Source organism: Chiloscyllium plagiosum, unplaced genomic scaffold (assembly GCF_037043375.1).
Source record: "Chiloscyllium plagiosum isolate Xiang-an unplaced genomic scaffold, Cpla_swu_hap1 HiC_scaffold_5, whole genome shotgun sequence".
NCBI lineage: Eukaryota > Metazoa > Chordata > Chondrichthyes > Orectolobiformes > Hemiscylliidae > Chiloscyllium > Chiloscyllium plagiosum.
In genome coordinates, this window is record NW_028270143.1 from 53429980 (window position 1) to 53446537 (window position 16558).

Consider the following 16558-nt stretch of genomic DNA (forward strand, 5'->3'; position numbering starts at 1 on the left):
ACACAATCAAACTGGTTGAGTATCATATTTTAAGTCACGCACAAATTGCAGTATGAGTGGAAGAAATTCCTAGCCAGCCATATGAGCCTCTACCATTACTATTCATAATTCCAGGCTACAGTATGCATGTAAAAAAAAGTATGTTTCCACTGCAACTTGGACCCTTGAGGCTGGTTAGTTGGACATCCAATGTGAACCAGATTGGTGCCAACAGCATGTTGGTTCAATCTGCCCTCTGACTGAGATGGACTGGTACCTACTTCCTGTCCTTCTGTGTTGGAGGTCAAGGTACTGAGGACCAGACCCGCCTTCGAGCAAAGAACTCAAGGTGAAGACTGCCATGCTGGGGATTATATCACATTCTAAGTCCAATTTTCATGAGGCAGTGTTCAGAATGGCACACAATACAACAAATTACCTAATTAATCTAACTCCAAAACAATGTAACAACGTTATCTCCAATTCCATATACTTTAAAGTTTTGTTCAAATCAACTAGTCAGACCTGACCTACCCTTTACAAAACTACGTCAATGATCGGATTGTGCACCTCAAAGGACTGAGTGATATGGTCTGTCATGATACATTCCACAAACTGCTCCCCACAAGTGACAATAAACTGACAATTTTGATTTTCTCATTTCCCCTTCTCTATTTACTTTGAGGAAGTGATAGTCACAGCTTTCCACTTCAAGAACATTATTTCTGAATCCAGAGGGCTTGGAAAATTTGACAAACAAAGCTATAATTTCCTCACATTTTTTCTTAACGCTGTATCTCGTGTGGAAGTTGTCAGATTCAAGAGATATGCTTATCCCAAATTCTTTTACTTTCTCTAAAAGCATTTTTTTCCCAAAATCTTGTCTTAAGTCTTGAAAATTCTTCCCTTGGCTTATTTTTTAAAAATATTTTCATGGCTTACATTTTAGATTTCAAAGATCTGCTGGCATTTTGTCCTCCTCTTCAATCATAAGGAGCCATAGATAACAAAGGACAATCGGCATATCTCAACAAACAAAGGCCCAATAACCTCCACAGGTGTTTGAGATGTATCCTTAACATCACATGAAATGAACAAGACATCTGAGGCACAAATGCCAAATATATAGTACTAATCAAGCAGAGATGGGAGCACTAGCTTCAACATATGCACAAGTTGGAACACAACCACATTCCCAAAGTTGTGTTATGCAGAGAGACATCCTGTACTAAGTGACCTATGGGGTGCCCAAGGCAGTGATTCAAGGATGTGTCAAAAGAGATATGAAGGACCTCAACATCAATCACAAAAGTAGAAAACTCCAGTTAACAACTGATACAGAATCACAAAACTGATGCAACACAGTAACATAGAACACAGAACAATACGGCACAAAATCAGACCTCTTTGTCCATCATTTCAATGCTGATCATGATGGCATTCTGCTATATGTGGTCCATGTCCCTCTATTTAATACCTGTTCTTGAGTCTGTCTAATACCTCTTAAACTTTGCTAATGTATATACTTCTACCACATCCCCTGGCAGCATGTTTAAGGGACCTACCACCATCTGTGTAAAAAATATTCCTTACACATCTCTTTTAAACTTTCCCCGACACACTTTAAACTTATGCTCCAATTAAGCCCATTGTGTCAGTGTTGTTTCTCCAAATGAGCATCACATTTCGTGCCATTCTCCTGTCTTTTCCCAGAATATCTAAATCCCTTCTGAACGTCTTCATTGGATTTACTTCCACTGCACTCACTGGCAATGCATTCCAGACCCTTGCTGCTTGAAATTGTTCTTCCCATATTATTTGTGTTTCTTTCACTAAATACTTTAAAAACCGTGCTCTCTTGTTCTTAATCCTTGCACGATGGGAAAGTTTTCTCCGTATTTATTCTGTCTAGACCACTCATGACTTTGACTATTTCCATCACATCACTTTCAGCCAACCTTTTGTCAAGGAGGACAGACTCAGCTTCTCTGATTTATCTTAATTAGAACCATTCACGTAAACCTCTTCTGCAATCTCTTTTATTCCTTTACATTCTTTAGAAAGCGCAGTGCCCAGAACAGGATATAATACCTGCTCTGATGCCAAACTAGGGACTTACAAAAGTTAAATATAGCCTTATTCTTGCAAACAATGTCACTATTAATATAAAGCAGATGCTAACCCTACAAATAAAGTGTCAATAGTGATCATCCCGGAGTACCAGTAAGGGACAGCTTCACATGTAGTACCTGTAAAAGACTTTGCCTTTCCACAAACAAAAACAGAAGTAGCTGGAAAAGCTCAGCAGGTCTGGCAGCATCTGTGAAGAGAAATCAAAGTTAATGTTTCGGGTCCAATGACCCTTACTCAGAGCTTCCAAAATCAGCCAGTTCACCTAGTTTAAAGGTATTAGGATCCACTCAATAGAGCATGCTGATTCTCAAGCCCTGTTACTCATGGGGTCATCACAAAAGGTTAATGATTTATTCGAAGTATATAAAGTCCCCAATTCACCCGTCTAGTGGAATCAGGTTAACTGAAAACATTGAGCAGACACGTGCACTTAACAAGAACATATATTCATTACAAATAGATTCTAGCCACATGTCATCAAAATTATGAATTATAAACATATAACTCTACTAGTTGAAACTCTTAACTCCATTTTAAAATATCAATACAGACAAATATAAACACAAAGAAACAGGATGGTTGGAAAAATAAAATGAGGGGAAAATAAAGTTCAATAGCACTAGTTCACAGCGTTGATGAGATTTTCCTTTTGCTTCCACTTTTGATCTTCACTTTGAGTATTTATGATTTTATTTAAAACATCTTGTCCACATCCACTTTTCTCTTCATTTGTGGAAATCTCTCCTTTCAGCTGAGTTCTGAATCTCACCTCATTTACTTAAAAGCTGAGAGAAGACTGATGTCTTTGAGGAATATGGACTGGTTTTGTCATTAGAACATTTACATGTTTCAATACTTCTTCCTGTTACTTATAAGTTTGCCCATTAACAATTCAGCCTTAAAAATATGCCCCGAGTCTTGAAATCCCTCTCTCTCGAGAAAAGACACCTGCCATTCACCTTACCTATACCTTTCATTATTTTATAAACCTCTTTAAGGTCACCTCTCAACCTCCTGCGCTCCAGTGAAAAAATTCCCAGCCTATCCAGCCTCTCATAGAGTCAGAGATGTACAGCATGGAAACAGACCCTTCGGTCCAACTTGTCCATGCTGACCACATATCCTAAATTAATCTAGTCCCATTTGCCAGCACTTGGCCCATATCCCTCTAAACCCTTCCTATTCATATACACATCCAGATGCCTTTTAAATGTTGTACCAGCCACCACCAACTCTGACAGCTCATTCCATACATGCACCACCCTCTGCATGGAAAAATTTGCCCTATGTCCCTTTTAAATTTTTCCTCTCTCTCCTTAAACCTTCATTCTCTAGCTCTGGACCTCCCCAACCCTCATGATTTTATAAACCTCTAAGTTTTCTTAGCTTCCAATGCTCCAAGGAAAATAGTCTCATCCTATACAACCTCTCCAGACAACTCAAACCTCCAATTCTTGTAAATCTTTTTTGAACCCTTCCAAGTTTCACAACATCCTTTCTATAGGAGGTAGACCAGAATTGTACACAATATTTCAGAAGTGGCCTAACCAGTATCCTCTACAGCCACAACATGACCTCCTAACCGCTATACTCAATGTGCTGACCAATAAAGGAAAGTATATCAAAGGATTTCTTCACTATTCTATCTACCCGTGACTCTACTTTCAAGGAACAATGAACCTGAACTCCAAGGTCTCTTTGTTCGGCAATAATCCCCAGGATCACTTCATCCAAGAAGCTCATTGACTGAATGTTTGAACTGCTTCTAATGAAATTATACTCTAAAGTAAGGAGCAGGATTCAGACTTGACGAATTTATTCCTTCTGGTGTAACAAACACAAAGAAAGGATTGGACTTTTATGGTAGCAGACCCAAAAATAAAGGATAGTTCTCGAAGTCAGCATATACCACAGTAATCATTTCATACGCTTTCCTCCCCATACCCAGAACTGCATAAGTAACAGCTGTACCTGGAAGATTTCATCCTTGTGTGACTCAAAGGAATGCAACTTTAGTTTCAGGTTTCTTAAATCCCATAATGCTACAATCTTATCAGCTCTTCTTATAACTCAAACCCTCCATTCCCAGTAACATCCTGGTAAATGTCTTCTGAATCCTCTCCAGGTTAATAATATCCTTGCTATAATAGGGCAAGCAGAACTGCACACTGTAGTCCAGAAGAGCCCTCACCAATGACTTGTACAACCTCAACATGATATCCCAACTTCTATACTCAAAGGCCTGAGTAATGATGGCAAGCATGCTAAACGCTTTCTTAACCACCATATATATATATATGTGATGCAAACTTCAAAGACTTATGTACCTGAGCCCCTAGGTCCCTCTGTTCTACAATACTGCCTAAAGCACTACTTTTAATTGTATAAGTCCAGCCTTTGTTTGTTTTGCAAAAATCAATACCTCGCATTTATTCAAATTAAACTCCATCTGCCATTCTTCAGCACATTGACCCAATTCATCAATATCGCTTTTGTAACCTTAGAAAAAACTTTCTTCAATGTCCAGTATACCACCAATCTTGGTGTCATCCGTCCACCCACACTAATCATGCTTTCGATATTCTCATCTAAATTATTTATATAAATGACAACAAAAGTGGACTCAGCACCAATCCCTGTCAAAGGAGCAAAACCTGACCTTCTCTTGGGTAATAGGGCAAGTGACTGGTGTGATAGTAGAGGAACACTTTGGGTTGAGTGTTCATAATTCTATTTGTTTTAAAATAGGTATGGAAGAGAATAAACCTTCCATAAAAACTAAATATTTAAATGGAGTAAGAAAAATTTTAATGTTATGAGACAAGAACTTTCAAAAATTGATTGCAGTAGACTGGAATATTGTGTGAAATTCTGGTCTCCCTCCTATATGAAGAATGTTGAGAAACTTGAAAGGGTTCAGAAAAGATTTATAAGGATCTTGCCAGGGTCGGAGGGTTTAAGCTATAGGGAAAGGCTCAATAGGCTGGGGCTATTTTCCCTGGAGCGTCGGAGGCTGATGGGTGACCTTATAGAGGATTTTTAAAATCATGCAGGACATGGTTGAGTTTATAGACAAGGTATTTTCCCTGGGTTGGGGGAGTCCAGAGCTAGAGGGCATAGATTTAGGGTGAGAGGGGAAAGAATTAAAAGCAATCTAAAGGGCAACTTTTTCACACAGACTGTGCGTGGAATGAGCTGCCAGAGGAAGTGATGGAGGCTGGTATAATCACAACATTTAAAAGGCATCTGGATGGGTATATGAATAGGAAGGATTTAGAGGGATATGGGCCAAGTGCTGGCAAATGGGACTAGATTAGGTTAGGTTATCTGGTCGGTATGGATGAGTTGGATCTAAAATTCTGTTTCCATGGTGCACATTTCTATGACCTCAAGAGAGGGGGAAGACTGAAAAGAATTTTGTCGACTAGATGTGAACTACAAGTTTAGTTCAGTGTAAATACTTCATTTTTTAAATTTAACCTGTGAGGGTCAGTGTAGACTTGTTCTCCTTGTGTCAGTGGAATAAAGCATCTCTGCTTCATGATTTTCGGCTTGTGTATATGTTTAATTGCCACAATACACCAACAGGTTTAATTATTTGATGGTTTCCTTCTTGCCACTACTGTTAACTTGTCACCAATTTAAACACTTTAACATGACATTTGTCCTTGGCAATTTTGATGTTACTGCAGCAAATTGTTCTGAATACTTTGTCTAAAATCACATCAAATAAATCGTATGGATGGAGGATTGGCTGATTGGCAGAAGGCAGACAGTAGGGATATTTTCCAGGCTGGCAGCTGGTGACAAGTGGAGTTGCACAGAGGCCCATGTTGAGACAACAACTATTTATGTTATACATTAACGATCTGAATGGAGGAACAGAGTATTGTTGCTAAGTCTGCATATACACAAAGAGTGATGGAGGGACAGGCAGTGTTGAGGAAGAGGAAAGGCTGCAGAAGAATTAGACAGGCTAGGAGAGTGGGGAAAGAAGTGACAGATGGAATACGATGTAGGAAAGTGTGAAGTTGCACATTTTGTTAGGATGAATAGAGGTGTAAACTAAATAGGCCAGAGCATTGTAAATCTGAAGCACAAAGGGACTTGGGAGTCCTAGTTCAGGGTTCTCTTTAGTTTAACATGCAGATTCACTTGGCAGTAAGGAAGGCAAATAAAAAAAAATCAGCTTTCATTTCAAAAAGGCTAGAATAAAATATTAGGGATGTACTGATGAGCCTAAGACTCTGGTCAGACTGCATTTTGAACATTGTGAGGGTCAGTGTAGACTTGTTAGGCCAAAGGGCCTGTTTCAACACTGTATTAATTTATCAATATCTACATTTTGGGCCCCATAGCAAAGAAAGGTTATGCTTCATTGGAGAGGGTCCAGAGGAGGTGTATGAGAATGATTCTGGGGATGATGGGCTTGTCACAGGAGGAGTGGTTGAGGATTCTGGGTGGCAGAATACTTGATGGCATTCAGAAGGCTGAGGGTGGATTTCATTGAAAGTTACAGAATACTGAAAAGCCTGGATAGAGTCGCAATGGATGAGATGTTTCCACTAGTAGGAGAGACTAGGACCCAAGGGCACAGCCCTCAAATGAAATGATGGTCCTTTAGTACTGAGATGAAATTCTTCAGCCAGAGAGTGGTTAATCTATTGAACTCATTGCTGCAGAGAGTTGTGGAGGCCAAATCATTGAGTGCACTTAAGACAGAGATAGATATGTCCTTGATTGGTAAGGGGATTGAGAGTTATAATGGGGGAATAGGGCAGGATAATGGGATTGAGAAACATATGAGCCATGACTGAATGGCTGGTGAAGCAGACTCGATGAGCCAAATGGCCTTATTCTGCCCCTATCGCTTATGATCTTAAGGTCTGTATGGTATGTCGGAACACAGCTGCTAACTTGTATTAAGTAGCTTTCACTAACGGGGAGATGGAAACGAATCACTCCATTTTGTGAAATGTTGGCCAAAGCACGGGATGATCTATTGGCTTTTCTTCAAATTGTGCAACAGAATATTTAACGTTCATCTGACAGCCCTAGTTGCAATGACACCTCCAACAACACAGCATTTTCTTTGTAGAAAGCACCAACCAATCAAGATTTTGTACTCAACTTAATTATCAAATAAGGTCTAAAATTACAACTTTCTGATTCGGAACGATATTACTTTTACGGGATCAAAATGTTATTTGCATGCATATATTAAGTTTAAAAATTCAAAACCAATCAAGCAATTTTCATTAATTGGGTGTGGTTTGAGCTTGTCCTCAGATTCTTCAACTCTCAAATGCCAGTGAAGTATTAAGTTCAAAACGTTTGGCATATTAAACACATTATCATACTATCCATAGGACTATATCGGTAAACAAATAATTGTACTTTTCCCCTTAGTCAAATAAAACAATTTACCAATTTTACGCTACACACCTTTGAACACCAAAAGCGAGAACTTCATTGAAAATTAAAAGAAGTTCTAATTAAAAAGATTTCATTTGCGATCACTATCTCTCAAGTTCAATAGTTGGACTTTATTTACCTACAGCTGCTGAAAGGCCTGGGGACAAAAAAGAGAAAACTTTTCAACCTCGAGCTCTCTCCATTTTACTTCTTCATTTGTATAACAACTGAGACAACTTCCCCCGTCAGTGTCCGGAAGAAAAAAGAGAATCAAGGAGCTAATCTCCCTTCGGCAATTAATTAAAACATTATTTTACTTTTTTACCAACAAAATAGATGTGTCTTCAGCGCCGGCCTAACACTGCATACTGGTCCCTGTAGTCTCTCTGCTCCACAAGCTGCTCTCAAACAGGCGATGGTGCCGTGACTGTGAAACTACAACTCCCGAGATGCTATGAAGTAGCACAGGAAGTGTTTGCGCATTGTTCTCCCCGCCCCTCCCGAAGCAGCGGCTTGTGGTTCCGGAGGCGGCCTGCGGTGTAAGTGGAGCGGAGAGAGGGAAGCAGTGTGGAAGCCCCACCGGCCAGCCCACTCACTCACCACTACCATGAAACCTACAGCGCCTCTGCAGCTCTCTCACTCCATACGGCACATCCTCCTCTTCCTGCTGGTGAGTTCCTTTACTGATTTTAGTTCAGTCTCTGGACTTGGAGCGGCCCCCCCCCTCAAAAGCCGGTTGGACAAGGCGGTGAGCCTGAGTCCGCCGCAGTCTGGTTGGCGGGGTTGGGGTTGGGGTTGGGGTGTGTGTGGAAGAGGCCCCGTCTGTGCCGCCACTCTCTGAACTGTGGCCCCAGGTCATTACCCCCCCCCCCCCGAGGCTTCAAGGCTCGCCTCTTGATTGTGACAAAATAAGATGGAGTTTAACCGGCGTGTCGTCGCCTTGGTTTATATAACTTAGCGCCGTCTTGTTCTGTATTTTCCATTCATTAGCCGCCGGTTTAATCTCCCGGATCTGCCCGTCCGTCCTGTGTGTGTGTCCACTTTTCATAGGTGGAGAGTTCAGGCCCGGCACCCGGAAACAGAGAGGTGTAATGCTGCTTCCTTATCCATCCAAACCAAACCTGGCCCACAGAGAAACATTTTCATTTCATTGGAATGACCTGATTATAGTTCAGCAGCAAACAATTGAATTTATATCCAGCTTTTTTTACTGAGACAAAACGTTCAGAAAATCCCCACTTGACAGTGATCTGAAAAAAATGGACTCAGAACTAATGAAGGAGATATTAGAGGAGCGATTAATAGTTTGGTGGGGGAAAGGAAAAGTTGCAGAGAATTCCAGTGAGTTGGGGCTTGACGAGGCAGCCGCCAACGGTCCACCATTTGTACGAGGGGCGAGAGATTGATGGGCATAGATTACTGGCAGAACTGTGGGAGGTTACTGAGATAAGAGGCACGGCTATTAGATTTAAACATAAGGATATTGATGTTAAATCTCAGGCGTTGGAGTACAAAGAGCCAGGCTGACTACTGGAGATTATGGAAGGTGAAGGAGGCGTTTTGGAATAATTGTATGAAGGAAACAAAGATGTGGATTAAGATTTCACTCTTTCATGTGGCCTGAGACACAGATAGAAGCCTTTGTGATGGACAGTCAGAAGTTCAACACAGATTTCACAGGACAATTAAATTGCAAACAATATAGCTCATTCTGATTGTGGGGACAAAGGATAGGTGACAACAGTGGCAAAGGTATAAAGTTTCTGACAGGATAGGTAATGGTTTCAGTTTCACATGTATATCTCAGAAATGTTGAGGAAACCAGATACAATAAAGGTGTTAAATTCCAACAAATCCGATTTGTTGTGGGATATCTGTATTCCAGATCCTAATCAATCTTTTCAGTACAGTTATAATGCTGGCAATATCTATCTTTATAATATGCAAAATTGCCCAGGAATGTTATATCTACAACACAGGACAATCTGGCTAATTACTAGTTCATTATTTAAATCATGATTTCAATCAAAATGATGGAAAGAGTTGTCAACGGTGCTGTGAAGTGGTGACTGCTGATTTGAACATAAGTGAAAGCAGGTTAGCGATTTAGGTTTTGCTGGAACTGCTTGGCCATAGACTTCATTGTAGCACAAGTCCAAAGGTGAAGGTAAGAATGACTGCCCTTGATATGAAGGCAACATTTAACTGAGTAACACAAATGAGTGCATCATTAGGAACAGTGGCAAACACTCTCGTGGCTGGGATTCATACTGGCACAAGAGCAAATAGTTGCTGAAGGCAGTCATCTTGAACTCAGAACATTGCTTCAGGAATTCCTCAGGACAATATTACATACACCTATCATTCATTGCTTCGTCAAAAATTTTTCCTCCTTCAAATTCAGTGGTCAGATCCAAGATGGTTCTTTCACAGCATCTCCCGAAGCTACATTCTCTGGGTTCATGTGCATGTTGGATACCATGCTGGTTTTGACTTAATTTGTTGTTCCTTTCATTCGTGTTTTTAAAAACTTGGAGTTCCATACATAATAGTATTGTGAGAGCATTTCCAGTCCATAGCCTGCAATGGTTCAAGAAGGCAAGCTTCTACCATATTCTCAAAAAAGTAAGTCAGCAATAAATACACCCACATCTGAAGAATTAATGCAAAAATACTTGTAGTTGATTCAAGACTGGATGCCAGACACACAATCAAAAATGTGTGTTGGAGCAATCAAGAAAGTTGGAGCAGTCAATCCCTGGTCTTACCAGTGTACATTTGAGATATGGCCCAAATGTGCTTTATGATGCTATCAAGGAGTAACATGAAGATGAAGACATCAATAATTCCCAGAAATTATAGGACAGTATTAAAGATGAAAGATGATTGCACAGATGTCAGTGAGAGAGGTATTAAGATGTGAGGCAAAAGAAAAAAAATCAGCTGATTTTTCAGTCACAAAACAAGGTCTATTGTGACAAAGAGAATGTCCCTACCTTGGAGCCAGGAGGCCGAGGATCCAGTCCTACCTGTTCTAGAAGTGTATACTGCAATACCATCTCTGACCAGTTTGATCAGAAAGTATCTAAAATTGAATAAATTCACAATTCATCGAATGAACACAGATGTTTTCGATAAATTTTAGGCAAAGTATATGAAATGGTGATGAAAACAGAATTAGAGAATTCAAAGAGAATAAATAATTAATTACAATTAATTTAAATAATTAATAAGAGGGGGAAGTTCTAAGTGGGCTGCTGTTTTAAAGAGATGACACAATAGGATGTGTGGGTTCTTTTGCTACAAAGTTTTGAGATTCTCATTTTTCTAAAGGCATTGCTTAGTTTTAATATTACTGATATCTTTAAATGCTGAATGTGCATCTTCAGCATAAATTTTGCTGAATCAATAAATCAGTCAATTCTTGTTTAATTCATTTGCATTTTTTGGACTGAAATATTTCATATTTCAGAGAAACTAAAATGATATCTTGAACAGTTAAGACCAAAGTAAATCATGTGGACTTATTCAGATAATTCTGATTTCTCAGTGGAGGTCCTAACATTCAACCCAACATTGGAGACGTCGCAATTGTGCTTGCTTATTTTGACACGTCATCGCAAGTGAATGAGACTAACTGATTATGAACTAGGACTAACTAACTACATTTAATGTTTCACATGCAGCCAACAGGATGCTTTGTAACTTGCTGATAGGTTTTGCTGTAAATAAATTACGAGCCAAGTTAGAGAAGATTGAATGATGTAGTCATGGCCTTATGTCTTAGGCAACTAGGTTGGAGATTGTTTTAGACCTGTAAAGCCTGACAATATTGCCCTTTAATGTAACATTACACATCTTTGAGTAAATAAAACTATATTGTGATGAATCAGCCTCTTCCATTGGGGTTAGCAATTCAAGGACTCAGTGTCAGAGATGTACAGCACAGAAACAGGCCCTTTGGTCCAAATCGTACATGCCGACCAGAAATCCGAACCTAATCTAGTCCCATTTGCCAACACTTGGCATATATACATGTACCCATATACACCTATTCATTTACCCATCCAGACGCCTTGTAATGTTGTAATTGGCAGCTCATTCCATACATGCACCACCCTCTGTGGAAAAAGTTGCCCCTTAGGTCCCTTCTTGAAAGTTTTCCCTCTTGCCCTAACCTATGCCCTCCAACTCTGGACTCCCCCACCCCAGGGAAAACACCTTGTCTATTTACATTATCCATGCCCCTCATTTTATAAACCTCTATAAGGTCACCTCTCAGCCTCTGCTGCTGCAGGAAAAATAGCCCCTGATTCATGTTCCAACACACTTGGCTTTGGTAAGTGAGACTTTTCAGTGCTTTTTATGGCAATTAAAGGCATTATGACCCATCCCCAATAATCCTTTAAACTCAATGTCTTCTGATCATTTATTTGGTGAAGTGAATGGGTGGCATGGTTTTCATTGGAAGCAGCAATTTCTGATTATTCTGGAAGCTTCAGTACATGTTGGTTTTTTAAATGCAATATTTCATCACAACCAATCAGTTGGGATAATAAAGGAGCAGCTGTACCTATAGAGAGAGTAATCCAGCTACACAAATGCATCTGAATTTGATGTTACAAATTTTTTGTTCTGTATCATGTAAATACAGACCGAAACTTTTGGCCAATTATTTGAAAGCTGTTTTGTCATGATTTGTATTCCTTACTATAGTCTTGCTTTAATGGAGCAGCCAAAATTGTGTTGATATAAGTGAACAATTAAAACTAGAAATGCTAGAAAACCACAGCAGGTCATTCAGCATGAGAAATGATTAAAGGTGTAAATAAAAGCAAACTTTGTGGAGCTGAAGATCTGAAATAAGACAAAGTGCTGGATAAATTCAGGTCCAGACAGCACCTGCAGAGAGAGAAATGGGAGTCAACTGTTCCAGTTGAAATTGACTCTTCTTCGGAAAGCAGATAAGTTTGAGTTATGTAACTTGTAACAAATTGAACGGGTAAACAGTTCGGTAAAATTGGAACAACCAAGATACAAGGTGAAGGCAAGGAAACCAACATGTCTGCTGTTATTTACAGGCTGTTAATGTGTTATATGACTAGAAAACAATTTAACAATTTTTTAAAAACTTGAGTAATAAAGAGGGAAAAATTGAAGATTATCAATGCAGCAGAAATGAAAATAATTAAGTGCAAACTAAGCAAAGGTTGTAACAAGATGTGTGTGCTGATAAATTTCAAACCGTTTCACCATCTTTCCTTGATCCAGTTACTACTGAAGGTTGAACCACACTGCAACTTCAGCATCCAGCTTTGTTCCAAGCTGTGCTCGCCCAGCTATGTCTGAACTCTCCATTTCACTTAGCCTTTCATAAGCCTCAGCTTGTCAAAAATATGCTAACGATATTCTATGCTGTTACATTCCCCTTGTCCATCAACCTTTCTTCATTAGTTCTGTCCTATCAAGATGTCCGATTCACATTTCTCATCCACATTTTATAGTCTCTACTTAGCCAAATCCCTCGATCATCTGCTAGCTCTACAAGACTCCAAGAAGTCAGACTCCCCACCCCTCCACCACACCCTTTTTTTGGGGGAGTGCATACTTTCAGCTCTTTAAAAACCCCATAATTTGGCGTTTGTTAAACAGTCTCCATCTATTACTCCTCTTTTTTTGTATAGGCCTTGTTAAAAGCCACTTCTTTATAACTAATCTTTTTGTCATTACCTGAAATCTTCTCTGGCATTACATTTTATGTAATGGTTAAACTTGTGTGAAGCTTCTTCAGGATTATTTTGTTAAAGGTGTTAGATTAATACAAAATGATAATTGTTAAGTTTCACTTTACAGTAACAGTATCTTTTGTTATGGGCATAAGCATGTATATAATTGCAGTATTCAATAAATCTTAATATTGAGTCTAATTTGAATCATTCTAAAATCTAGGGTTGATTTGCTTTTGTACAATGTATTTAAACTTATCTGAGGTACTCTTCATTTCCCATCATACACAAGCTGAACTCAAACAGCTATTTTGAAAGTGTAGATATTCATTCCTAAGCTTTCTATGCATAAATAGTCATTGTCTTTCATGTATTCTATATTATGAAATTATTTGTAGTTAAGAGTACTTAATTAGCTATGAAAACTTACAACATCCTTGTGATGATAATTACTACTAAAATGTTTAAACTACTTTATTCATTTCAGTTAGGTTGTGGCTTTCACAAAGTGCTTTGGAAATACCAAGTGTATTGGCTATTGTACTGCACGGAAACAGCTTATTTATGTGACAATTTATTTATGGACAGTATTGAGCTAATTTGACCTGTTCACGCAGTAGCCATGTCAGTGAGGACACAGGGAAGACTTCTCTGTTTTCAAATAGTGCACTTCAGATCTCTTTTGGGAGGCAGATGCAACCCAACATAACGTTTCACCTGAAAAACCGAATCTCTTCAGTCAAGTATTGGAATGTTAATCAACATTTAGTGATTAATCTCTACAATGAAGTATGACCCCAGAGCCTCTTGATTTAAATGAGAGCATGCCAAAATTAACAATGTATCAGTTTTGAATTCAAAAGAACAGTAATGCATGATAATCTCATCTTCCTGTGAATGGAAGTTTGTATTAGAACTCCCCAACACTTTTTGTTCTAAAGATTTTGATTTGCTTTTCAAAATTCATTTTGAATTTTTTTACAGCTATACTTGGCAATAAGTAGTTACTTTGAGATAGTTAAGGATTAGCAACATACATTTGTCAGAGTGAATTGTTTTTTTTTTCAAATGTCATTAAGAGCTTTGGGAAATAATAGACAAATGATAAATTCATGTAAATTAATATTTGCAAGAGAGTTTAAGAGAACTAAAGTCTTATGAAGTTTGGAAATGTGCCAGATGGCTGCCTTGTGTGCTGTAAGATTACGATTCTTGATATTCTTTAATTGTGAACTGCATTAATATATTCAATATTGAAATGTAAGACTTCTTGAAGCTTTTTAATCCATGTTTGAACACAAAATGACTTGGCTTCTTGCCAGCCAAATGTAGCGTGGTATAAACATCCTGCATTTAAGGATGTTCATTGAGTAACTACCATTGAAGGTGTTTGCCAAAATTAATAAGTCTTCTGTCTTTTGATTTCTTTGGAAAAATAATGCAGGGAGTGGTATCTATGTTTTACAAACACTGTTTTATTTTTCCACTCATCTTGAAGTTTGATTGTGATAACAGTGCTGATTAGATCTTAAATCATGTCTGTTAATAAATGTAGCTTGCACATCATCTCAAAAAGTAAAATAATTTTGCTTATTTTTAAATAAAATTGCTGGCTTTCCTTCATTAGGAATGCATTATTAGTTGATCTTGTTTAAAATTGTGGATCAGAAGACCTAGCCAACAACTGAAATTAGAAAACCAGATCCTGTTATCACCAGGTGCATCCTCAGTAATAATACCTTTATGATATGGTTAAAAGTGGGGCAGCTAATGGTTTCAACATGTTCAACTTTGTTAACAACAATTCCATGCCCAACTTCAGCAAGATGCTCTAGAGGCCCGTGATATTAGGGTACCTGGGGAGGAGGGTAGGGTGTGTGTGCACAGATACCAGTAATTATGATCTTTCCACTTTTTTTGTTCCGAAATTTTGGCTACTTTCCTGATCCACAGCTCCCAAATGCTGGAAGCCATCCTTGTGCTTTTGTTACCCTCATTCTGAGTGGGGTAGTGTCTTCTGAAAATTTGCAAACAAATTTGCAAAATACTGTGACCTTTGGACTTTTCAATCACAGGAAGCTGCAGCTTTTCACTGCTGACCATGTTGACACAAACTATCGCAGTGACACATTCCTTGCTTCGCTTTCCACCATTACAAATTTTATGTCTAAACATTAAAGAACAATGTGGCAAAAAGCAAAAAACACTCTGATTACATCTCCATTAAAAATGACACTTAGTGCATTTCTGTTCAGGACGTTAGACAGACCATTCACTTCTGAAGTCGATAATGTGGTGCTGGAAAAGCACAGCAGGTCAGGCAGCATCCAAGAAACAGGAAAATCGACGTTTCGGGCAAAAGCCCGTCATCAGGCTTTTGCCCAAAATGTCGATTTTCCTGCTCCTCTAATGCTGCCTGACCTGCAGTGCTTTTCCAGCACCACTCTGATCTAAACTCTATGCCCACAACCCCTGGGCATCCCCTCATAGTCACATATCATTCAAGATACAATGCAGTGACCACCCCACCTCCAGAAACAATGTAATGCAAATCATCCCTTAATGGTCAAATCTGTTGCAAATCATTTTTTGTTTTGTAACTTTCGGGGAGTAGTCAAATTCCAACTGTAATGTTCTCATTGATTTCTGGATGAAAGTGTAAATCATCCCTGAATGGCAAGGAAATGGCCATGTAAACCTCCCACATTCCACCTATAAGACAAAGACACACCACCTTATTTCCTGCGGCATTTTATTTGAGGTCGGTAGAGCAAGTTAACTCTTTAATATCTCAACCTGAAAACTTGGATTTGAAGCAATGGGCAAAGAAACCAACAGCAACATGAGGGATCTGTGACCTGAAACTCGGGTGTAGGTTCAATTGGATAAGTACTTGGGTGCTTCAGGGAACAAGACAACAGGGAAAGAGCAGGGAATTAGGATTAACAGGATATCTCTACAAGCAGGTATGCTGGTTTAATTGGCTTGTTCTTGTGTTGTTCTGATTTGTACATTTTCCTGTGCCATTTGCACAGTTACATTTAACTTCCTTTACAGTTTCTTTCAACTCTGGATGTACATGTTTTAGCGACACTGGTTTGTGTTCAGCATCCATGGATTCCTGTTAAACTGAGATCTATGAGATAATGTGTTCGTGAAGTTTGTTTATATTGTGAATGTTTGGTGACTTACCCCTATCAAATCGATGACAGTATGGGAAGGTGATACTCATGAGAACAACACCTGCAATTTTCTTTCCATACCCCACACTGGACTTATTTTGTGCCATCTATCAAATTGGCACT

The 16558-nt window shown here is 38.9% G+C and overlaps 2 protein-coding genes across 13 annotated transcripts in view; one reads left to right on the forward strand and one right to left on the reverse strand.

Moving 5' to 3' along the window:
• The window catches only part of invs (inversin), a 279900-nt gene extending 271999 nt beyond the window's left edge, over positions 1-7901 (reverse strand). For 6 of the 11 annotated variants that reach the window (XM_043690029.2, XM_043690037.2, XM_087987168.1 and 3 more), the window contains exon 1: positions 7667-7838. The gene's annotated coding sequence lies outside the window, so the exon portion shown is untranslated. The other 5 variants (XM_087987167.1, XM_043690027.2, XM_043690031.2 and 2 more) reach the window with 5 other exon arrangements.
• A 149-nt stretch (positions 7902-8050) lies between these two features.
• The window catches only part of erp44 (endoplasmic reticulum protein 44), a 99758-nt gene continuing 91250 nt past the window's right edge, over positions 8051-16558 (forward strand). Inside the window, exon 1 of one of the 2 annotated variants that reach the window (XM_043690040.2) lies at positions 8051-8197. In XM_043690040.2, the coding sequence (XP_043545975.1) occupies positions 8135-8197 (63 nt within the window). In that variant the 5' untranslated portion in view covers positions 8051-8134. The remainder of the gene's footprint in view (positions 8198-16558) is intronic. The other variant, XM_043690041.2, reaches the window with a different exon arrangement.